The 23,772-nt window shown below is 39.9% G+C and overlaps 1 protein-coding gene across 8 annotated transcripts in view; it reads right to left on the bottom strand.

The window, feature by feature from the left end:
* wnk1a (WNK lysine deficient protein kinase 1a) overlaps window positions 1-23,401 on the bottom strand; it is a 28,765-nt gene extending 5,364 nt beyond the window's left edge. The window contains exons 1-23 of one of the 8 annotated variants that reach the window (XM_008411377.2): window positions 23,257-23,401; window positions 19,436-20,674; window positions 12,353-12,525; window positions 11,818-12,038; window positions 10,055-10,212; window positions 9,154-9,242; window positions 8,832-9,051; window positions 8,486-8,587; window positions 6,757-7,147; window positions 6,522-6,667; window positions 6,125-6,196; window positions 5,772-5,807; window positions 5,163-5,222; window positions 4,656-4,754; window positions 3,385-3,464; window positions 2,992-3,154; window positions 2,790-2,906; window positions 2,518-2,631; window positions 2,384-2,429; window positions 1,560-1,703; window positions 627-1,483; window positions 462-536; window positions 14-127 (exon numbers count right to left, since the gene is read on the bottom strand). In XM_008411377.2, the coding sequence (XP_008409599.1) occupies window positions 14-127; window positions 462-536; window positions 627-1,483; window positions 1,560-1,703; window positions 2,384-2,429; window positions 2,518-2,631; window positions 2,790-2,906; window positions 2,992-3,154; window positions 3,385-3,464; window positions 4,656-4,754; window positions 5,163-5,222; window positions 5,772-5,807; window positions 6,125-6,196; window positions 6,522-6,667; window positions 6,757-7,147; window positions 8,486-8,587; window positions 8,832-9,051; window positions 9,154-9,242; window positions 10,055-10,212; window positions 11,818-12,038; window positions 12,353-12,525; window positions 19,436-20,227 (4,269 nt within the window). In that variant the 5' untranslated portion in view covers window positions 20,228-20,674; window positions 23,257-23,401. Of the gene's footprint in view, window positions 1-13; window positions 128-461; window positions 537-626; window positions 1,484-1,559; window positions 1,704-2,383; window positions 2,430-2,517; window positions 2,632-2,789; window positions 2,907-2,991; window positions 3,155-3,384; window positions 3,465-4,655; window positions 4,755-5,162; window positions 5,223-5,771; window positions 5,808-6,124; window positions 6,197-6,521; window positions 6,668-6,756; window positions 7,148-8,485; window positions 8,588-8,831; window positions 9,052-9,153; window positions 9,243-10,054; window positions 10,213-11,817; window positions 12,039-12,352; window positions 12,526-19,435; window positions 20,675-22,844; window positions 23,103-23,167; window positions 23,188-23,256 lie in introns of those variants that run through there. The other 7 variants (XM_017305216.1, XM_008411376.2, XM_017305220.1 and 4 more) reach the window with 7 other exon arrangements.
* Window positions 23,402-23,772: the final 371 nt, after the last annotated feature.

Below are 23,772 nucleotides of genomic sequence, written 5' to 3'. Positions count from 1 at the left end.
TAACGAGACTCACTTTAAAGCGTCCCAGAGTGAAACCGGCCTCCGGAGGCTGGACGTCGTCGCCTCCCTGAGCGGTTTCAGGACTTGGAGCTCTCACTATCTGAGTATCTAAACTCCCCTGCAGTGACTGCGTGTTCACACACAGAGAAAACAACAGACAATAAAAACAGACCCAGATGTGAAGTCAGGTTACCACAGCAAATTATAAAGATAAAATAAATCCTGACTAAACAAAGCCAATTCTTTAAATAATCTGCTAAAGGCAACTAATGGTTAAAACATTAAACCAAGCTTTATCTGGTCACAAATTAGACAGGTGTTTTTTTTTTGTTTTTTTTTTTTACCAGAATACTTCAGATCGGATAATAAACCAGCGTAAGATCATTTTCTAGAATGGGACGGATTAGGCATGAAGAATCTTTGACTTCTGTATCTAGTGGTGATATTGCAGAGAAACGCACCTGGTTTGGTCCAGGAAACGGGTGTACAGGTTCAGATGGAGGTGTAGCAGCTTTCTCAAGATCAGTAGGTAAAGTCTAAAATGGTAAAAAGGAATCTGGTCAAGAATCACTGCATCAGTAAAGATAGCTGTGGATTTATTTCTGAGAGCTGAATTATTCACMGACCTGAGCCCGGAGCTTCGATGGAGGGGGCTGASCCGACCCTCCTGGTGTGGTCGAGCCCTGAACACTTTGTGCGCCTGAAGCGAGGGGAAGGTTCGACGGAGGAACSAGGGCGGCTCCAGGAGGAGGAGAGGAAGTTCCGGTGGGAGGAGAGGAAGTCCCTGTGCCTGAACCGTGATCCACCGACACCGAGGAGGCGGAGAGCTGGTCCTTGAAGAGCGAACGGAGCTTCATATCGAGGGTTAGGATGTCATCCCTGCCGGCCGTCTTAGACTGCACCTCGGCTCCCTCAGGCTCCGTTGGGTGTGGCTGGGCCTGGCTCTGGCTGGGTACCGTCGTGGCAGGCGGGTGCTGAGAATGGATGGATGTAACAGCACTATTAAAGGTCTGCCGCTCTGAAACGGGGGCGGACGCTCCGCYGGCAGCCATATTGCCTGGCTGTGACCCGGGTACCGCAGGTATGGACGTCTGGGTGGATGGAGGAGAAACCGTCGAGGACGAAGTCGGGATGCTGGTCGATGGCGGATGCTGTGGGTGAGCCGTCTCATGGGAAGACTGCGGCGATGGACTCGAGTCGTTGTTCACAGTCTGGGATGGAGCGGGTGTTGGTAACGGCGACACTCTTCCTGTTGAGTGAGGAGGTGAAGACGCTGACGTGACGGGAACGGTGGCGGCGGGAGCCGCASCTTCAGCAGGGGACTGGGTTTTGTTAGAGACATCGGAGGACAGAGCAGGGGCCGACTCTTTATCGGTCGGAGCCGAGTCGAGGGTGCTGCTTCTGTCCAATCGAGCCTGTCTGAGTTGACTGAACGCGTTCTGAAGAACCCCAGACGGAGCAGACAGCGAGAGGCCCAAAGGAGCTGCAGAACAAAGTAGAACCTTAAYGCCTGAAATTATAAGCTGGCATTAAGCGGCGGACAAAGCTAACGTTCTTACCAGAGCAAAGGTCGTCTCCGACGGATGTATTAGCAGACGAAGCTCCAAAGAACTGATCTTTCAGACGCGACTCTGGGACCGGGCTCACTATGAACCTCCGTCCTGTTGAATGAACCACCTGAGTAGTGGTGCTGGGGGAGATGCCTAATGAAAAACATGGTGCATCCAATCAGTGTGTGCCAAGAGTTTTAGTTTCCACACACGCAGTCTCAGCTTTTTACAATGTCCCATCTCATTTCAGGTCAATGTAGGCAGAATGAAAACACTACACCAGTCTGTCAGTAAAGCTGTGTGTCCATCAAAATCTACAGCTCGTCAGTGTGCAGAAAATCAGCAGTTTGTAGCCATYATGCTGAAAGAAGCTTCAGCCATCAGTCAGTCATTAAAAACACCAAAGATGAAGTCAAAAAGTGGAGAAGTCTGAAGGAATCCACAACAGTTGCCGGTTAGAATTTTARTAAAAATCAAACATTGATTAAAAACATGTGGAYTCGATTCTGCTGYTTGTATAGCGRATGTGCTACATGTTTATGAATCCATGGTCACTAAATTTAGGTCACAATTTAAAGATACTGCACTAAGTTTAATTWAATATTTTTAAATAAATGTAATTGATTGAATTATAACAATTCAATTTTTTTTWAAACGTGGGCGATGACTGATATTATATTTATCACTTTGCTCCAGAATTAAACTAACCTCTAAATGCCTTTTGCATGATTTTATACATGTTCATGTCAGGCAGATTTATTGCCTTTTGTTCCTATAAGAATAAGACTGTGTGAAAATTAAACACTCTAATAACACTGATTTTATCCATTTACCTGGTACCATGGGAACAGTCAGCTCAGGTTTTTGTTGATGGCTCATCTGCATAAAGACAATGTATTCAGAAACATCCTCAGGCTTAGCAAGCAGGAGTGAAATYTCTTCATTCATATGGCTAATAAAGCCGCACCTGTGGGAAGCCATCTTTAATGCTCTCTCCCTTCTCGTCGGCCATTTCTATGACCTCCCGGACCTGCTCGATGAACGACTCGCGCTCATTCTCCAAGATGAACTCGCTTTCAACCTAAATGAAAAGAAGACGTATTTAGACTCTGCCAGATCGCACAGTTCTTTTAAAACGTGCCTTACAGAGGTTGGAAAAAACAAAATCATCAAAACKGCATGCTCAGTGAACGGTAAATGGTACAACATAAATGGCATTTACTAGTAAATTAACTTTACCATTATGTGTGCGATTTCCTCAGGGTTATCCCCATCTAGATCAAATCTGAAGGTCACCATCTTCCTGTTGTGAGTTTCCAGTTGGCACTCTGCGACTCGATCTCCCACATTAGAAATCTGCAGCAGATTTCAGGTAAAACTGATTGGTGACAAATAAACGCRGGAGCAGAAAGAACTCAATACTGGCAGGATAACTTCATACACTGAGAACATTTAGCTTGGCCTTTCCGGTCTTCTCATGGCGAGAGCGGCTGCGGACGGATCGCCGCTGGTGACGCTTCATGGTGCGGCCCTCGTGGCGACCCCCAGACGTAGAACCGCCATCGTTACCGTCACTTAGACCTGAAGCTGCATCTGACAGGCAGCTAGAGGAGACAARTTCAGGCGAAAGACGATGAGCAGACGTGTATTGGTGACGGYGSAAATTAAAAGTGATAGCATTTGCATTCAATCATATTYTGAGCATTTGTTGATGCTCTTGTGAAACAAAAAGTGAAAAAGAATAACCCAACATTCTCCAGCAAACTATCAGTTTTTGTGGTTTGCAAACATAAATTAAAGTGTATATGCAAGAAGAAGAAAAACAATGTCATACCTGTCACCAGATGGCGGCACTAAAGCAGAAGAATTCGCAGGTTGTTCTACTGGTGCTGAGAGAGGAAGACTCACAGAACCCTAAAACACATTGAAACAAACTCATGACTAAATCTTAACTATTACACTGGTAACGATGACCAGAAATCTTACCAGTGAACCTTTCAGATCACTTAAAAACAGCACAGCTTAGTATTTCTAAACAAAAAAAAATCTAATAAATTATCTTTGAACGAGAACATCAGATGAACTACAGTAATTATTACTTTYATATTTGATTGGTTTGACAATCATGAATATGTTTTATTTACTTCCATTAAAATGAAATCAAGATTTTAATTAGAATACATTTCAACGGGATTTCTTTGGTTCCTTCCACACGTCATTTCTTGTTTTACTTCAAAGCACTTTGATTTTCAACTTCAATAAAGTGTCATAGAAATATAATTCTACTTACTAAATATCATTTTCTTGTATTACTTTTTACAATTTTAGATTTCATCATAAACAAAATTTWATTTTAAGTCTCGTTATGATTAAAGTACACGTTCTGGAGTTTCATAATTGTAGGGTTTTGAAAAGACACTTCTATCTCTGATGTCCCCTYGYTATAWTTATGACACCTCAGTTTTACAGTTTCCATAACGATTATGATCCATTTTTTAAAAATCTAGTCCAGAAATATATTTATCAAAGTCATCCACCAGATGGTGCTATRTTAAAGAATGAAAAATAAGTGGACACAGTCATAGCAAGTCCACTTCAGAAACCAATTACTGCTGTGCAACAATTTTCATTTCCCTCCGAGTCTGTCTTCGTCTCTGCTGAGCTTAGATGGAAACCATTTCCACATATAGGTTACTTTCATTTTGTTCCACACTTTTTTTTTTCATATTAGTTGTAAGCACCACTGTATTACTCTTAAAACAATTAATGATAGAATAAATACAGATTCYACATTCATCAGTTTAAAGTATAATTTCAAGCCACAGCCTTTTAGGTCAAATTTAACACTAACTGATACAGCTAGCTGCAGATTTTATTGGTTTGTGTTGGTTTAAATCCAGATAACACCATGCAGGAACACATTTAACAGACTGATAAAGCAACACAACGAAAACTATTCCTATAAATGTATAATAAGCCCCGTGGTGCAGGTATTTTTGCCCCAGGAATGACTACATAGTTTAAGGAGCCATGCCAAGGAGAAGTGAAAGAAATGCTTGACAGCAAATTCAACCACCCACACAAGTTTAGTGCTCTGTAAAGTACCTGCAAAACAGAGAGGCATGAAGCCTGATAGAGGAAGTATAGGTGCTCTGCGTTGATTGGTGGAGACATGATAGGAGGACTTGGATCATTCCCCCAAGGCTAAAAGCCATGCAAGAATAAGCAGCATGCAGAAGGAAAGAGTGGAAGAAAGCAATGGCACAAAACACAGTAAGAGTTGTGTGTTCATGGAAAACAGATAGAAACTTTGAACAATCCAAACAAAAGTAGACAGAGAAACGCTCATGCAGTCACTGTCGAGCAAACCAGTAGGAAGTCTGAATAAAATGTATATACTGCAGCCAAATGTGTGCTGTATTCCCTGCATACAAGAGGAAACTTCTCGATGTTTGAGACCAAAATCAAAACATTAATTTCACTCATTATGTACGTATGTTAGTTTACTAATGCCTACAATATGGCTGACTCATATATATACATTTTAAAAACAAGTTAAAGCAAGATTTAAAATGCATGTAAAGCATTAGCAGGAGAGGTTTTGTATGTCACCTGCGGCTGCTGAGCTCCACTCGGAGTTTGGGCCACTGTGCTGCTGCTCTCCAACTGTGGCTGGAAAGAAACATAACAGAAGACAGGGGGCATCAGGGCTTGTTGAGAGAAAATATAAGCATACTAAAGGAAATGTACATCGAAGACCAGAAACAAAAAAAAGAAAAGGCATCTGGACAGGAGCACCATTAAAAGACAAGCTGGAAGAATGCAGCAATACAGGTATTTAGGGCACCTTGTGAAGGCCTGGTTGCTCACTAATCATCTACAGTACATCTGTCAGAGATTTCCTCTGCGCTCTTTTAAAGTCACATGCACTTACCTGTTGGATAACATTGCTACGCAATTCATCTATGATTCATCTATCCGACACTAGGGACAGGGGGTTGCTAAGCGAAAAACAAAGCATCGTATGTGCAGGTTTTTATTTCTTTTTTTCTTTTTTTTTTAAGCAGAAACCACTTTGTACCGCTACAACTACTACAGTAGACAGTTATAGGAGTCTACAGATTAGTACGAACGTGTTTCTTTAGTTTCCCTGAGCATGTTACTCTTTAGACTGAGGACGTATTAAAAGGCTGTAGCAGGACAAAGGTACATTTTATCTACCTGAGGGGGAGGCGATGGTTGGTAGTAAACTCCGTACTATAAAAAACAAACAAACAAAAGCACAAGGTAAGAGTGGCAGGCTGAAGATAGAAGTCAAGTTAATAGAGGGGGAGAGAAACCGAACAGGACAGTTATGATCCTGCTGCCTAAACCAGCACCTCAAGCTCCTAAACAAATGAGCTTTTACTTTGAAAGGCTGAGTTCAGACAAAGAGGGGTGTGTCCAGAAAATTTCTCCAAGCTATTATCCTATAAACAATAGATCTGACCAAAGCAAAACTCTGCGAAAAAAAATGGTTTCAGATTTCACAATTACTCTGCAAAGTCATAATGATCTGATATCCGATATCATACCTGTGGAGGCGTCACTGAAGCCAACGAGTTGGTGGGCGCACTAGGAACCACTTCAGGCTGACCGGCTTGCACCTGCGGTGGAACAAGACACCATGAGTTCTGGATGCAGATTACAGTTAACTGGCTATTTTTATAAAAGAGCAATATATGTTGCATATTCAAACAAACTGCGCCTCATTTGTCTCATTTCTTATCTATATTCATAAAATCGTGACCAGCATATTTGGTCATGCCTCAGACAAGGAGCTTTCTTTTTTAAAAGAGATTAAACCTGTTCAATGTTTGTGACTAGCGTTTGCCAACAGGTCCTACAGACACAAAAACGACGAAGCGCCTGCAACTCCTCTAAAGATAAAGCGAGAGTTTAAGTAGGAGAATCTTTCTTGTATTTTCTCACCGTTGACATCGATTCATTTTGCATCTGTGAACATGACGCCTGCGGCTGAAGATGCTGATTTGGAGAAGTGTAGGGTACTTTAGGCTGAGGAGGCAGGGCCTCAGGAAGGGCGGAGGAACCAGGTAATCTGTCCGCCAGGTCCCGAGCTGGGCAAGAGACAAAAAGGTGAACTGGTTGGTAAACACAAACCTTTAGGAATCTAATCATTATGGTCTCTCAGATTGAGTAATTATACCTCCTGCAGTCTGTTGTAGATGTTGGTCCGACTCAGACTCTTCAGACTCTGGCTGGATGCCACTAACACTCTGTCCCTGAATGGGAACTTGGACTTGTCCACTCGACTGGGGAATATAAACTGGCTGGGGAACCCCCTGGGACATCCCGGTGACATTCGTCGACTGAGCAGTACCGTAGTTCGAGCTCTGAATACTCTGCTGCGATGCTGGTTGGCCGCTAATCTGTGTGCTGTGCTGGGTAGGCTGGGGCGCAACATAGGCTGCAGGCTGTGGCACCGGCTGTGACTGAGACACCTCCAGACCCGACTGCTGGCCTACTTGCTGTTGTGGCGGCAAAGAGTGACTCTGCACTTCCTCTTCAAGCCGTTTCTTCTCTTGATCTTCTCTGACCTTTAGGAAAATTCACCAAATACTGAGTGAATATTCATTAAAAAACAAAAAAAAGACTCCCTTCATGCCGATAGAAACGAGAACCAGTTGCACATTTACTCCCTTATGAAAGTACACCATGAACATTTTTTAGCATTTTGTTCACTGTAACCACACACTTCCAATGCATTTTATTGTTTTGATTACATGTGACTAATGCATAATAGCACATAATTATAGAGAGATTTTAACCCACTTTTCTTTGAAACATTCCTGAAAGCTGAAAGCTCAGCTTCAGTGTAAACCATTTTTAGATGTGAATTTTTAATCTTGCCCTAATTTCTTAAATGAGATTAGGTCTGGACTCTTGTACTGTAATACTTTCATGCATTGATGACGCTCCAACTGAACATTTTGCTGATGGAAGGTGAAGCTCTGCTCGTTTTGCAATGATTAACGGGTTTTGTTTTAGCGCCGACCTGTGTGTAGCGCCATTCCCATAAATTTGGGCCAGCTTTGTTGTTCTGGAAACAAGCATTCCCAAATCATCACACTGCCACCTCAACCCTTTATTGTTGAGACAGTCTATTCACCCTGAGGTGCACAGTTAGTGTTCTGCTACACTGAGTGTGTAGAATGAAGGCTAAAAAAAGTTTAATCTATTCCTCTGGTTGCCATGTCCTACATGGCGTTTGGAAGACTGCAAACAAGATTTCTTGTGGCTTTTCCTTTTCACCAGATTAATGAAGCATCAACAGATTTTTTCCACCCAGGCTGTGAATCTCTGCAGCTCCTCGTATGTTTCAACTAGTTATTGGGAGATTTATTTGATTAATTCTCTCCTAGCCTGGCGTCAGCTTAGAGGTCTTTGTGGGTTTGTTGTCGTTCTATACTCTGTCTGAATAGAGCTCAATAAGATGTTCCAAGACTGCACTGTTTTATTACCAAATCCTCCTTTAAACCATTTTATCCCTGTCTGACAGGTTGCTTAGTCTTCTTGATGCTGTTTGTTTACTCTCTTTGCTAATTAGGTCAAATCTCAAGGCAACTGGGGGAACTGGATTTGATTTGGAGGCATCAGATTTCAGATTATTTGTAAAAAAATAAAAAATAAAGAAATAAGTGAAAACCATGTATCCTTCTCCTTTCACTTCACAATATATGCTGGTTTGAGTTGGTTGTATTAGTTAAAATCTAAAAATACATTGAAGTTAGTGGTTATAATGTGACAAAACGTGGTAATGTTAAAGAGGTGTGAGTATTTTTCCTACGTAGCGTACTTTAATTCTGAGATTGCTTCAAGAATTCAACAATGTGCTTAAAGTAGATGAAAAACATCACAATGAGCTTGGGACACACCTGCTGCCTCTGCGCCCTCTTGCGAGAGATTAGAGACACCCTGTCCTTTATGGCCTTTGCAATGGTCTTATGGTCTCCTTCACAAACATAACCAGATTCAACCTGCAGCAGGAAGATGAGATATCAAAGTTAGGAATCAAAACAGATTCTCAATTAGCAGCATTCCACACCCAAAACCTAACATATCAGTGCAAGATGCCATCGTCTTTAATTGCAGTCAAGTATTTGCGATGTTGCCTTTACACACTGAGGCACAATGGAAACCAGTGAGCAACAAAGACAGCCCGGCTTTGAAAGGAAAGGTGTGAAAAAGGCTGTTCAGAGCGTTAAAATTCGTTCAATTTACCATTTCCTGAGCCACATCTTCTGGGACATCTTTGTTGAGGTCAAAAGAAAACTCTATAGCTTCGTTGTCTTTGTACTTCCCCTTCAGCTTCTTTATATCCTCAATTCTCAGCCACAGCTTGATTGCCTCCATCTCCCCATCATCCTCTTCAGCCAACTCCACACGTACGCCTGTATCCTCTTGGAAGAAGGCATGGTTTAGGAGATCTTTGATGGAGTACCTAAATGGACAAAAACCGGTGAGTAAATGAAAATCCCAAAGCTTTAGAAAAAAAGAAGAAAGGCATCAAGCATAAATATGGGGATTTTCTAAAGTTCGAGACCTCTCATCTTTGTTCTGACGTATGCAACCCTCAATGATTTCCTTCACCTCAGGAATGGCCACCTTGTCGAAGCTGCCCGGTTTCACCCCCTACAGAAAACACAGAACTCTAAATGAAAACCACTTTCTGCAGCTGGAATTTTTCAAGTCTAAATAAATGTTTGGAATTTTTTTTGAAACCACAAAAACATTTATTTGAATTTTTGTTTTGGGGTTGAGAAAGTGGAAAAAAAAAGACATCTAGTCTATTACTTTCAACATTAAAGGTTTATCATCCAAATAAAGCAAAATTACCCAGAAAACATTTAGAGTAGGGGGGACGTTAAAGAATATCAAGTGGTGGAACCGGAGGGGGTACAGACAGAGATGGCTGATGAGACTGAGACGTGAAAAAAGAGATTACAGTAAAAAAAAAAAAAAAAGAAAGCAACAGGTTTAACCTCCTTATGCGAGAAATACGAATGACTCATAACTTACATTGCGTTCCAGCAGTTTGCCAACACAACTTGCATGAATGACACTAAAACTATGCAGTTCTCCGATGTAGCTTCTTCCGTTCAGGAAAGGATTTGATTACTAATTTTATCTTGTAGATAAACAGCACGGCTTCTTTGTGAACCATCTAATAACCTTCAACGCCTCACCTCAATATTATAGTAAACCTAAAGAAGATATATCAACAGAAAGCAAAACAGGATGAAGTAAAAGGAAGGGGTTTTCTGGTGGGGGGGGGGAAGCTAATTTCTCTCTTGGAAAATACCGGTCAATAGAAACGGAATATGAATTCAAAAATGCGTAGGTGGGAATTAAAAATTACTCCAGAGACACAAGTCTTCGTGGCACAGAGGAGGAGGTGAAGGCATGGTAGAGACGTGATGTGCAGTGCTGACAAGACGACTTACGCTGGTAACTCTGCGGTAGATCTGTGCAGCGTTCTGGCACTCTGAGTACGGGTACTCGGAGGTGGCCATCTCCAACATGCACATTCCAAAGGCATAAACATCCACTGACTCGTCGTACTTCTCCTCATACATCTCAGGCGCCATGAACTCAGGGGTACCTTAAATCAAAACAACTATTCAGAACTCTCGAACTCCCTTACTGACTGTGTGGGCTTCTCATAACCCATTGCTCCTCTGCTCCTCTAACCCATCGGACGGGGTTGAGGAAGAGGAGGATGAGAAGAATGATGGGCCCGCTGGCATCTCCTGGAGTAGAATCTGTGAGGTGAAAGTTGGAGGAGAGAAATAAAAAAAAAGGGGGAAGGAAAGTAAAAAAAATAGAGAGAAAACAAAAAAGGAGGGGGAAGCTGAGCTCAGTTAGACTGTAGAGAGGATTGCACGTGTTTGTCTGTGTAAGACCTCGACATGATGGGACATATATATGTATATATATGTATGGGACCGAGGTGGCTAGTGTGCAGAACACACTTTTTGGCAGGAATTCATATTCACGGTGCTTAATAATTAGCTCTCATTGAAGAAAATTGCTTCCAACAGCTGCAGTGAAATTAACGGTACTCAAGATCGTGCCAATTTGCTCTGTAAAAGAAATAAAACTAGCTATGGAAGTAACTTTTGTCAAAACCTTATCCACAAAAAAAATAAAAACAGTGTTAACTTTACTCATTGCAGTACACTCACCTCTCAAAGTCTGACCTACCACATCATCCTGACCTGCAGGAGGAAAGTGTTACAGTGAAGGCCGACAAAAACACATCCCATAGCTATTTACAGAGCTAAACAGTGTGTCCTGCCCACCAGCCTCACTAAACTCATTATTTTAGCTTCAGTCTCAGGTCTGACACAGAAAAACTCATTTAGGTATTTGATTGTAATTGGTTTTGATATTGATGCATGTACAGCACACTATTAAGACTTACCAGGCCCATAAAAGATACTTACTCAATGACCAGCAGTACCCTATTCATTCCAAACAGCAGAATGGGGCACAGCTGAGGCTAGAGCCTACATTTTAAAAGCATACTCAAGAATGTGAAAATAAAATAAAATAAATAAATAGGAAGGGGGAAGAAAAAAAAAAAAAGACAAAATGCCGACAGAGGCAAAGTGGAGAGAGCTCCCTGGACAGAAAGATGGAGCAAAAACTTTCTGTGGTCCTGCAATAATTTTATAGATAGCAAGAGACAAACACTAGGGGGGGAAATAAAACAAAACCTGTAGAGGCAAACCCATAGAAAGAGATGTTAAACAATATATGTACAACTGGCAAACAGACCACATATTTCCAAACCACAGGACAAAGACCAGTCTAAGACACAAATACCTAAAGCCTGAAAGAAGGCATGACAACTACTGTTATATTTAATATTAATAGTTAAAAGTAGGAGAAACATTAGGCGCTACTTACAGTCAGTAGAAGCCTGGAAAAAAGACTTTTTTTTTTAACAGACATAGAACAGAAATGCTCTGTACATCGATCAAATAGGAGTCTGCGAGGAGGAAAAGCTATGTGCAAATCTGCCGCCGTATTTGGCCTCCATTTGAGCTGTGGTTTGTTTGAGAGACAGCTGAAACACTGTGGTCTGTTTTTAAACCACTTTGTCAGAAAAAATAGCAATTTCATAAAGACAAAGCGTTCAAAACTTCAGAGAAAGACACTGTCCCACAGGGATAAGGAGGCTGAAGTGATTCTGAGTTCATACCTATAACACTCTTGGCGAAGGACGCGCGCTTCAGGGTGGCCAGTCCCAGGTCTCCGATCTTAACAGATCCCGTTGGGCCTGTGATGAAGATGTTGTCACATTTGAGGTCTCTGTGGATGATCGGCGGGGCCCGAGTGTGAAGGAAGTGGAGTCCTTTGAGGATCTGTCGACACCAGCTGCGCAGCACTTTGATTTTCATCACCTTGAACCGCTTCAGATATCTGCGAGAGAACAAATCATTATTTCTACAAAGCCTGTTAGATGCACTGAGCAACGAATGATGGGAGCTGTACTCTTCTTTGTACTTCTCAGTAAAAGAAGGTAATGCCGCAGAGATGTATGTCGAGTACATTTTGACTTGTGCTTAAAACAAAGTAGGAATTAGTCATACTTTTTTTGTATTTCGGTGTGCTACAGAAATAGAAACTTTGGCCCAAAATATAATTTTTACAATGAGTTAAAGCAAAGCATTTTTTTTAAAGAACATGAGTTCTATTGCCTTCACATTTTTAAGTCCATCAGTTGTGAGACTCACGTTTTGAGTGTACCAGAGGTCATCAGTTCTGTAACGAGAACAATGCACTTCTTTCCTTTGGAAGGTCCCTCCCAGGAGTCATAAAAGCGAACAATGTTGGGATGTTGTAGTCCCTTTAACATCCCCGCTTCCTCCTTAAAGCGCTGCCGCTCTGTCTTCGACAGCTTACGGTCCTGCAAACAAAACCAAAAGGAAACATTTTAACATTTCATAACCTCAGCACCATAACAATTCATGGCTGCACATGTAGGAAGTCACAGTGATGTTCGCCGTATGAACACCATTAATTCAATTTTCATAAATACTGTGAAACTTCTTTTTGAAAAAGTTGGACACAGGATATAGTGTCTTCATGAACCAAAAATGTAATTGTGTGCAGCTGTGGTCAGAGGAATGCATTTCTGTTTTCTCTGGCAAAGGCTGTGAAACACAAAGAATGTGTTGAGGTTTGCCCTTGAATTCATGCAAACCAAATTAGAAGTGCAATGATGGATTTAGATTAAAAAAAAAAAAAAGCTGCTAAGCGCTGAAAAAAAAGTTGCTTTATGCATCTATAGCGCATCATGAGATTGAGAATTTTATGAAAAATCGAAATGAAATAAAATCAAAAGATTAGACACAAATTATATTATGGTAAAATACATTTCTTTAATATGTAAAACATATATTCAAAATCAATTAACAGCTTAAAGCATAAGTACTAGAAGTCTTTGATGTTCTACCCATTAACCCCAAAAATTTTAAACACGTGAAACAACCTCTATCAAGTTTCAGGAGCAATTTCTAGCATGACCCACATTTAGATTATGCATGACTAGAGAGCAATAAACCCGCTGTAATTGAACAAGCCGTGAGAAACCCAGCAGCCAAAGACGTCAAGTCCCCGGACACCTGGCCTTAAGCCAAGCTGTCCAGCATATTCAGTCCATCTGGAAGACCAAAATGAACGTTTGACTTTTAAAGAAAAGAAGACTTTGACGTTACAAAACATTACTTTGCCCATACAATAAATAAACTTATAAGGCAGCTTTCACTGTGGAGATGTCTGAGTTTTAATGTCAAAGAACAATTGGGAAGCCGAGTTGGAAAAATGAATGAGTTAGTCAAAGAAACTCCAGGAAACAGTAAGTGAGACATCAGGCAACTAGATCAACTGACCTACTTTGTAGAAAATGTATCCATTTATCTAGTGGGGCCATGGGTCCCCCTTCTCCTCTGCTCACCATGTTAAAGCAAATATGCAAAATATCTACAGCAGCATGCCCCATCATTCTCAAAGCTCCAAGGCTGTGCACAAAACCAACAGAAAGGAATATGATCACAWATCTGAGATCACATAATAATAATTGCACTAATAAATGCCCCATAAAGACCAAATCTGTAAATAGCCTAATTTCTTTTAAACAACGGTTCAAACTATTACATCCTGCCTAAAAACTTCAAAGTCTGCACCTTCAACTTGCTGAAAGTGGAGACAGAAAGTCGGGTAAATAATCTTGCCATTGTCTCTTCATGAGTTAATCTGGGTTATCTGATTGATGTATGAAAACAAGTATGAAGATTTACAAGGGTTTGGTTTCATCTGAGAAAAAAACCAGAACATGGCTTTTAGCATTTATGTTATTCTTGTATGTTTTCAATATGTCTAATTATAATAATAATCTGTTAGACCCAAAGCAATTGTATCCAATGTAAATCACATTCACTGTTAACTACAAAGTGGAGGGGAAAGCACTGCTTCTAGGCAAAGAGTTTCATAAATAATCTAACAGTCCAAAAATAGACTGAAGGGGGGAAAGGCCTGCGATCATGCAAACACTCAGTGACTGATGAAGCTTTGTTCTCATCTTACTTTGGAGTAAAGTTTAAAGTGAAAAATCCATTAACGATGGGGTAGATAAATGGATACCGTTATCAATAGTATGACGTGTTACAATGCATGTGTAAAAACCTTTGTAATTGCAGATCAATTGTAAGCAAAAGACAACCCGGCACAAGTCAGTTCACAAATTTTCAACATTGAACAGATTTTAAGGTGTTAAAAATAAAAGTACTCAAGGGAGTACCACTCTTGTCTAAAGTTAAAGTACACAGTTTAACAAAGTAAATTGTACACTTTGCTGTTTTGGACCATTGTGTTGGTCATGACAAGTATAGTCATTTCAGTGTCATTAAGTAGTTGTATAATGTTAAGTTTCTGTTCCAAGCAACCAAACAAAAAAGAAACCCTCGTAAAGCCAAACCATAAGCAGAACATGCCCTGGTTTGTATTAAAAGACGGAATTCCCCCAAATTTTGGAAACTGAATGCCGGGCCCCAGCAGAGCAAGTTTCTCCAAAATGAACGATAATTAAACGTGTTTAAAAAAATTACAAAAATCTAGAGCCACGGCAAGATATCAAAGTGTGCAGGAGCTTTTTCTCCTTCTTTGATTTTTATTCTATACCCATAGGTCAGGTCACTCATTAATGGCCTTAATTTGACTTTCCTTTATCTCTGTAAAGTTTAATGACTGTATCTTGCACAGCTGTGTTCAACTCAAAACTACTTTCTTGTACTTCCTGCCACAGTGTCAAAAGAGTGATATTTGTCATTACAAGTAAATACTAAAAATGTCCCAGGTTCACAGTTGCTCTTTTAACGACAGCTGTTTTCTTAAAATCTGGGTTAGTCATTGGTGGCATTTGGGTTTAAAAGGTCATGTCATGGCCTCCCACATATTTTAGTCAGAAGGAGAACCAAGACTGTAATTAAAGTTAATCCTATCAGCTCACCTTTCTACTCAAAACTAAACCTTTTTTTTTTTTTGTTAAACTGACCCACGTGTTTTACCATTGCAGTGTTACAAACAGAAAATTGCTGAATGCCCATTTAATGTGTCCGGTTTGAAAACGCTTATGCTGCATTTCACTTGGTAATTTTTAAACAATATTTTCTAAAACGATATTTTCTAAAATCTAAAACTAGTAACACTCTTATGGTAAGCCTCCCAGCAGCAAACAATTAAGATCAGCGATAAATCGCAGATGAGTTTAGTGTGACACTTTTAGCAGATCCCTTCAGCTACTTGAACAGAGCTGTCATTGTCTCTGAAGAAATCCTGAGGTTTCCCTAATCTCTAAAGTATGGCTACAGTTAGGAGAAGGAGGACGAGTTGGGGGAGATGACGCATACGAAACTGCATGAGTGAGGAGGAAAGGGGAGGTTCCTAAATTTATTCCCCTTTCCCTCAACTTCCTCTCTTTGGTGACCTACTTATTGTTCAGACATGCCAGCAACATGAGATACAAAACAAATGAGTGTGGTCATGAGTAAGTAAAGAAGGGTGTTGGTCTAGAAACTCTTGAGGATTCTGACAAATTGGCTTTTTATATGTAAAACAATGCAGCTTTGGATTTTAGGCAAACTAGCTGCAGGGGCTGTAGAGGGGGAAGTGGAGTTGGTGATTTAATTTAAACTACAAACCAAGACAACCAGCAACAGAATTAGATGGTGAGCTTGCTTTATGTCAGTGCTAAAATAACTTTTTATTCCTGTTTCAAGTCTGCGTTTTTATTAAGTCCTGAATTACGGTAAATGCAACAAGATTAGTTTGCAAGTTTGTATCTCCCTAAAAGAATGCACAAGTCAGACTTTTGTGGCCGATTTCTGGACTAAGGTTTTAGAAAATGTTGATTTGTTGATACAGACTTGAACTTATTTCAATTTCTCTTGAAAACCTACGATATAGGWTTCAACAGCATTGAAAATATTGTTTCTAGTCTTTCTGCCAACGGTTGTGAAAAGGAAGCTAAAAATCAGAACTGAGACAAAGAATCATTTCTAGCTGCCTTAAGCATTACTGTAGCAGCAGTCTGTGTGTATTCCCCAATGGAGACACTTAACTCTGCATTTTGCAAAAGATTGCMAACATGTCTAAATCCAGCATGTTCCATAATGTTGAAATCTCGAGAAGATAAAGTAGAGCAACATCCCTGTACTCCGAGTCTGTACGGTCTTACAGTTATCTGCTTAAATTGTTGCTCTAACACAAACTGAACGATCCACAGAAATGTCTCCAAGTATCTTAAAAAAAAAATAAAAATACAGATTCCTTTTAAATAGCATATAACGTTTCTGTTCTTCCTCTGACTTCAGCTTTAATGTATCCAATCATACATAAACTTATCTTCTTTGCTCAACACTAGTGTCCACACCAAAGGCTGTTGTGGCCAGAGAGACATGGTAGCAAATGCGTTCAGTAATCGGAATAAGATCAGACTTTTCAGGTTCCAACCAGMCAGTCACCAGGTAGCAGACTTCGATGAGTCACAGTCGTTCTGACTACCTCTGTGGCCAGCTCACAGGTTTATTGCTCTCCTTTCACACCATGGTTTCTGGTGGTTTTGTAATGCAGAGAAGCTAGTCCTGAAACAATAAGTTATTTCACAATACAGAATGGCAACGTGGATTCAAAGAGTGATACTGAGTGCGAGTGTGACTCAGCAGTGATAATGCGTGGTCTTATTCATACAATCTCCCTCATACCACTGTTTCCAATAGMATTTAAATTTAAAGCCAAAAAGTCTTGCACTGATTGAATAAATCCATACATTCCCAAAAATACAAGACAGTTTGCAAAATTATTCTCATGTTGATCATTTAGGTCAATTTTCATAAATTACCACCGCATCAAAATCTTGTGCAATTCCAGCTGTCCTTTACAAAACTGCTATTTCAGCAAGCTATGAAGACTTAATACTACCTTTAATGTTATAATCTATCTTTAATGACAGAGAGCAACTTCAAGTGAAAYGATCAACCATGGTGGTTAATCCCAGCATGCCAAGTAGTAACATGTTAACTGGGTGGATTTTTCTTGCCAGGGTACTGGGTTTATAAAAAATAATAAAAAAATAAATAAATAAAAACCTCTTTGAGGAAATTAAGAGGGTGGGAAGTGGACTGATGGTTTACAAGCGGGACTTGGCAGGTCAGCCTGCTGTGCTAAACACAGGAGATTCCTCAGCGAGGAATGTGACCCGTTTTGCATTCACACAAGCATTAGCAACAGGAATGCACTGAGCATGCGTGCGATTTGCTCCAAGTGATGGGGGAGGGGCACGTGTCTGTAATCTTAACATTGTTCTGAAACCAGCTTGCATGTGAGACTGTGGTTCTATCCGCYGCTGTGTGAAGGCCAACAGCAGTCATGACAGGGTGAAAGCTCAACATTATAACCAAACGTTCATGTGGTGAAGGAGGTCAAAGTTTGGACTGTGCAGCGGTTAGGACGGACAGCAGAGTCACAATTATACAGTTATCTATAAACAAAAAGTGAGGTCTAAAAGAGATCCTGAAAAATGTAGGTCAAAGGTCAGTTTTGTAAAACAGTTTATCTTTGTGGCCCACTTCACTGAAGAGAGGCAGATAACTTCAGAAATGTCTGTTATTTTATATCTTAAAAAGTGGCAATTATGTGGTTATGGAAATATTCTCAGATTTTATTTTCACTCCCTTATTATTTAGCTGTCCAGAATTTATTAGAATGTATTTAACTACAGGTCCCTAAACCACTCAAGCTTTATTTTACTGTGTTTCAACAACTCTGTGCATGTTTAAGAAAGAAGAAACGTTGTTAGTGGCAGATTTCTGAGGTTTCTCTATTTAACAAAAGCAAGACTTTCCATAAAGTCTTATTCCTCTGAGGCAATAACCCCAACCAGTCAGCCACCACGGACCAGCCTGCATTCACACAGGGAAGTTTTTGCCATGCTCAGATGAGCAGTTCAATCTACAGCAGTCTAAGAGGAAAAGGTGGCTTATCATTTTATCAAAAAGAAAATTACGGCGGCTCGGGTTCAGGTAACAACGTGGAAAGAAATCTTTCTGGCTTCACCGTCTTCACAGGAGAGTGGCAAGACAATTTAACACTTAAAGTGTTAAATCAGACATCTCATGGGACTGAAAAGTGAAAGTTGGTATAAAGTAAAATCACAGTTYTACTGTAGACATTGATGCCACATGGATGGGATGATAGATGCTCACAGCACCCTTTACRTTTACTTCTAGTGGTTCTGAACCTGACAGCATAATCCCACAAGTTAAATGTTAGACTTTTAGAMCCATTTTGAGCCTCTAATCATTTACCCACTCAAGTTGATGTCGTTCAGTTCCAGCATGTGACTCAATGCTTTTACTTCGATAGATTAGAGCGTCAACATTTAAACTCATTAWGCTTAAGAAYAGATACTTCTGATAAGATGATCAGCTACTGAAATTCCTGATTTCAAGACACACTTTATTAAATAAACACTTTTTTGTAGCACAAAAGTGGATCACAAATAACAAGATTGCTTTGATTTGCTTTGATTGAACAAATTAATGCCATCAGGTATACTTTTGTTTAAAAACAAAAAACAGTACATACAATGAGGGAAAAAATGTAGAAATTTAAGCTATAAAAGTTGATTTAAGATATTTTAAGGCCAAAAAGTAGATTTATACTTGAACATCTGCAGAAACCTTTCAATAAAWGCCACACTGGTCATTAGCTTTGGCCTAATGCAGCTTATCGGATAGATAGTAGAAGCTGTATTAGTCATAACTCTAACAGTATTGGATAATGCATTAATTACATAATATACTATCATTGCCAMTGACACCATGTGTATTATTAATACTGTTTTATTCAAAGTCTCATGAATTAATACTTTCAAGATAACAATATGTTCAGCCTGTTGGACGGAGTCTCATGATAGTGTCTAGATGCTACAGCTGATGGAGACTTGTCATTGCTATATTTAATATCCCCATCACACCACATGGTACACAGTCCTAATACTCCTATTTATATACCCATTTTCAATATATTACTTTTGGTGTATGAGCTTAAGTTGATGGTGAACGATATTAAGTTTTGTTTCAAACTGGCACAAATTCAAAACAAARATCATCTTAGGTCACCTTACAGAGCGGAAAAACCCATCATCATTGAACAAGCATTAGGTAACAGATATTTYCTGTTTTAAAATGAAAAATATCTTAGAATGATATTAGTACCATTCTGTAAAGCAATGAGACCAAGAGTTAAATTGTGCATACCTGCAGCTCACACCATGCCACCTCCACCGTGGTTTCAGTGTCCAAGCCTTTGTAGACCGTCTTGAAAGAACCACGTCCGATTTCTATATCAAACTTCAGGAACCGTCCGTCCGGTGATGTTCCCACTGCTTTGGTTTCTGCCTCCTCGATGTCATCCTGGACCCTTTTCTCAGCTTCTCTTTGCTCTGCCTCGGCTCGTGCCCTGGCAGAGTCCTTATCCTCCTCCTCCCCCTCATTCTCAGGAGAAACCTTCACCTCAATGACGCTCTCAGATTCTCTGTGACTTGGCAAATSTGCCTCCAAACATGGCGCAGTGCGAGCTTCGATCAACATCTCTGCATCTCTAATGTCTCGCACAACAGCAGACTGTTGTCCCAAAGACAAAGCGTCTACCTTGGYAATCTCATTATCTTTCCCCTGTTGATTTTCTCTACTGTTATCAGCAGACTTCTCACTTTGATCACTTCTGGGTTCAGCCTTCAGTAAGGGAGTAGCAGCCTTGTGCTCCGGAGGGACCAATTCCTGCGGCTGTACTTGTGGAGGTAATGGGATGGGGATTTTGCTGGGTAAAGGAAGGGCGAGTGCCGTGGCATTGGAATCACTGATGACACTTCGACGTAAAAAACGGTGTTCAGCATTACATCGGTCTCGCTCCATGGTGTGATGTCGACGTCTCACTTCCACTGGCCGGGAATCACCCATCATRGAATCTGAACCAGAGCTGGGGCCATTTCCACTTCTCTGAGGGGGGGCTAGGAACTTCACCATTTTGTCGTCTGGCTTTTCCGACATCCCACCACCCGGGCTTAGARTAAGAGGGTACAGTAAATAAAAATTAAAACAAGCTTACTTCCATGACTGCCCAATTGGCTTGGCTAGGTGGTATTAACCTGTAGTCAAAAACAAAAAGGCTAAACTGAAATCTATCTTGTGCTGTCCCTTTGATTGCTCAAAGACTGTCTTTATATATATAGTGCAGGGACTGGGGGTGCAAAATGGGAGGTGTTCTCTTGTCAATGGAAAAACACTGAACACCGCAACAGAATGCAGAGTATTGATGTTGATACACAAGTCTCTTTAGTTCCACATCATCCATCCTGTAAGACAGGATGCTTGAAAGATTCTTTCAAGCATAAGGAATTACTGGCAAGGACCAAGCGTGCACAGCCTCCGACAGGCACCAATCACCCCAAATGCAGGGTGGGCAAACAGTGTTAATACGCTCCAGTCCACTTTGTCCTGCAACAAAGAATCCAAAACAAAAGTTAGGCCCGACACTTTTCAAAAGTAACCAACGTCATGTCAAATATCARCAAGATTTGTAGCGTTTAGCATAAGGTAAAATTACAGTACACATAAACTTAACCTTTCTTAACCCAGAAAGCAGAGAAGCTTGATACAATTTATCTAGACTTCAGAAAGTATGTTTCAAGTAGCAGTCTATTTAAATCTGCCTGAAAAAAAAGAAACTACATTTACAGTTTGTTGAAGATTGGATTTTTGCAGAACTAGTTATTTTAATAATCACTACACATTTTTCTAGATCCCCCAAGGTGAAGATCAGATTTCAACTTGCGTCCCATTTTGAATTATGTGAATTTCTTCAAAAGTAACATAATTGCTCCAACACGCCCCCGCAACTGGGTTACAGGGAATTTTCTCTCTAAACTTGGCAACAAAGGCAACAAATTGAATTAATCTATAATCTCTTAGCCTCAAGCCTACCTCTTGTCTTGCTAAAGCTCAGCACAAAATAGAAAACTGAACCGTGTCCAACTTTTACAAATTACTTTTTTGTCCTGAGCATTGTAAACAATAATCATGGGCAAAACTTCCATTGACACAGTTTAAAACAGTTGACAGGGTACATTATACTAATCCGAGACTTGCCAAAAATGCACACATACATGAATTATGTATGACAGATGAAGCCCTGGCTATCTCACCTATGTTTCATCATGTCAGAAGCTGGGATGTAATAGAAAACTCTTTTTAAAACAACTTCAGAGATAGTGAGACAAAAAAGGATCTGTACAAATACTGTCAAACATAATTTCCTTAACTGTATTTATTGCATTTYAGCAGGTATTTAGGGCGTCTCAGAATAAAACTGTCTTCATTGTTAATATTATAGTCTTGGAATTGTTTTTTTTTAGGGTTGGAAAAAAAATTAAACCCAGATTTTATTGTTTATCACATCCCTCTTATTATGTTAAAAAACTCTAAACTGGGTAAACTCTGCCTCTTTTGCCATGTGTATTGAGAGAGTATACACAATTTTGTTGTGATGAAGGCAGAATAAATTGACTCTGAGTAAATTCACCTTTTTAATATTTCTTCCCCCATTTTAAACTGTAATGTTACAAAATAACCTAGTGAATCCCATTTATTTTAAACTATTTATTTATTTTTACTATTTATCTTAAACTTAACTCAATATCACAGATGTTTTTTGTTGTTTCTAGTAGGAAAACCTGAGGGAAAATGCAGTGGGCTAATGAGTCTGAACTGATAATTTTTCTTTTTTTTTAATGCAGTAATTATACTATCATGACTAAAAATTTAATTGTGACATATATATATATATATATAGATCCAAAAAATCATTACTTAACTTCTTGTAAAACTTAAAGTCCGTGCTTTACTTTTAGGAGCCAGAGGTGGCTGCCAGAACACATTTGACAGGTAATAATTACTGCCAACAGTAAAAATTATGCATGACATATATTGCCTATGTTCAGGGTGGAGGTTAGTAAACATTTTGAGCAGAACCAAGATTTATAGGATCAATGAAACGTCTTTGTAAATTAAACCACGGCTTCTGTCGATATAAACATCCGTTTTAGTCGGTATGTCAGTAACAGCAAAAAAACCCGATTTGCATCCTGTCCCCTGATATGGTTGTTCAAACCAGCAGTGACAATGTTGTTACATATTAATCACCTTTTTCCTGTCACTGCAGCAGATGTGGCCAACGTAAGCAACCACATTGACAGAAAGAAACCGGATAAATGTTAGTCGCGCTTCCATCCAGATATACAAAAATATACACAAACGTAATAATAATTTTTTTAAATCGAATGATGACTAAATAAAACCTTTTAGTTCATTCTTATTTTTAGCTTTGTATTAATGATACCCTTGCCGTCTGAAATGGCAACATCGAGTCAACATTACAAAGCGAAGGGAAGCAACGGCTCTTTGTTAGCAGCTAGCACTCAGCTAGTTAGCTGGAGTCGGCTAATCCCTTAACAGGGAAACGACAAACCAGCGATGACTAATTTGCGCGTTGCGTCTTTCTTCAATTCTGTTCAACACCATAAAACAGCCACATAGCTACCTCTCACCCTAATTCTCGTTCAAAGCCATTTACAAACCATTATCATAAAATAATAGGTCACAAGTTTACCGTATCGAGGTCCTGTTTCCATCCCGGAGTGATTAACGCCACACCGGATACGTTCACCCGGTGTGAACGTCGGTTGAAAAGGCGGTGACAAAAAGCGCCACTGCTACCCCAGCGATGGAACGTTAGCTAGGCGGGTCTTGCTAATGGCCTAAAAAGGCTGGACCCACCTTCTTAGCAGCGCTTCATTCATTTCAATGTTACGAGGAGCTTTAACAACGCCAGCGTTGAACCGTGTATAGCTGATAACATTACCATGACATTACCCCGGCTTGTTGAGTTTTGCTGTATAGACAGCAAAGCCGAGCTAATGTTTTGAAACCTACCTTCTCTCAGCGCTAGTCAACGCCAGGATCTGAAATGGAAATTCCCATTGTAAAATTGCCTTCAGTTCGTTTGAACAGAACTCGCTTACCTCGGTTTAAAACGTAGTGCAAGTATATATCCCAAATAATACCGAATTGTATTTTTTTTAATCGGATCCTTTACMTCCAGGTTGAKGARGGATGGACGTTGTTACTGAGTGCGCATTTGCAAGCTGTGAACTACATCACATYCATTTGCTGCATACACAGTACTCTCAGCACATAGTTTGAACAGAACAATGTTGTTTGGTTACTTACATTTAATTGTTTCATTTTTGTTGCCTGTTTCCGATAAGAGGTGAACCTGAATGAACATTCTGATGCCTTCTTTCTGGGAACCAGTAAACTAAAACTAAATTTWAAAAAAAAGATGTCATTCAATTAAAATTTTGTTTAATTTTTATTTTATATTTCATATAATAAAAATMTAAAATTACTTTCAGAGAAAAATGCTGCATCTATTTTATTTTGTTTTTTTATTACTACCTTATCATCACCTTCTCCATAAGTTTCTTGCACAGAATTTCCAACATCGGGTTCACACAATTATAAACAAAAAAACAAAA

The sequence above is a fragment of the Poecilia reticulata genome, linkage group LG6 (assembly GCF_000633615.1).
Source record: "Poecilia reticulata strain Guanapo linkage group LG6, Guppy_female_1.0+MT, whole genome shotgun sequence".
Lineage (NCBI taxonomy): Eukaryota > Metazoa > Chordata > Actinopteri > Cyprinodontiformes > Poeciliidae > Poecilia > Poecilia reticulata.
This window is presented reverse-complemented; position numbering and strand designations above follow the sequence as displayed.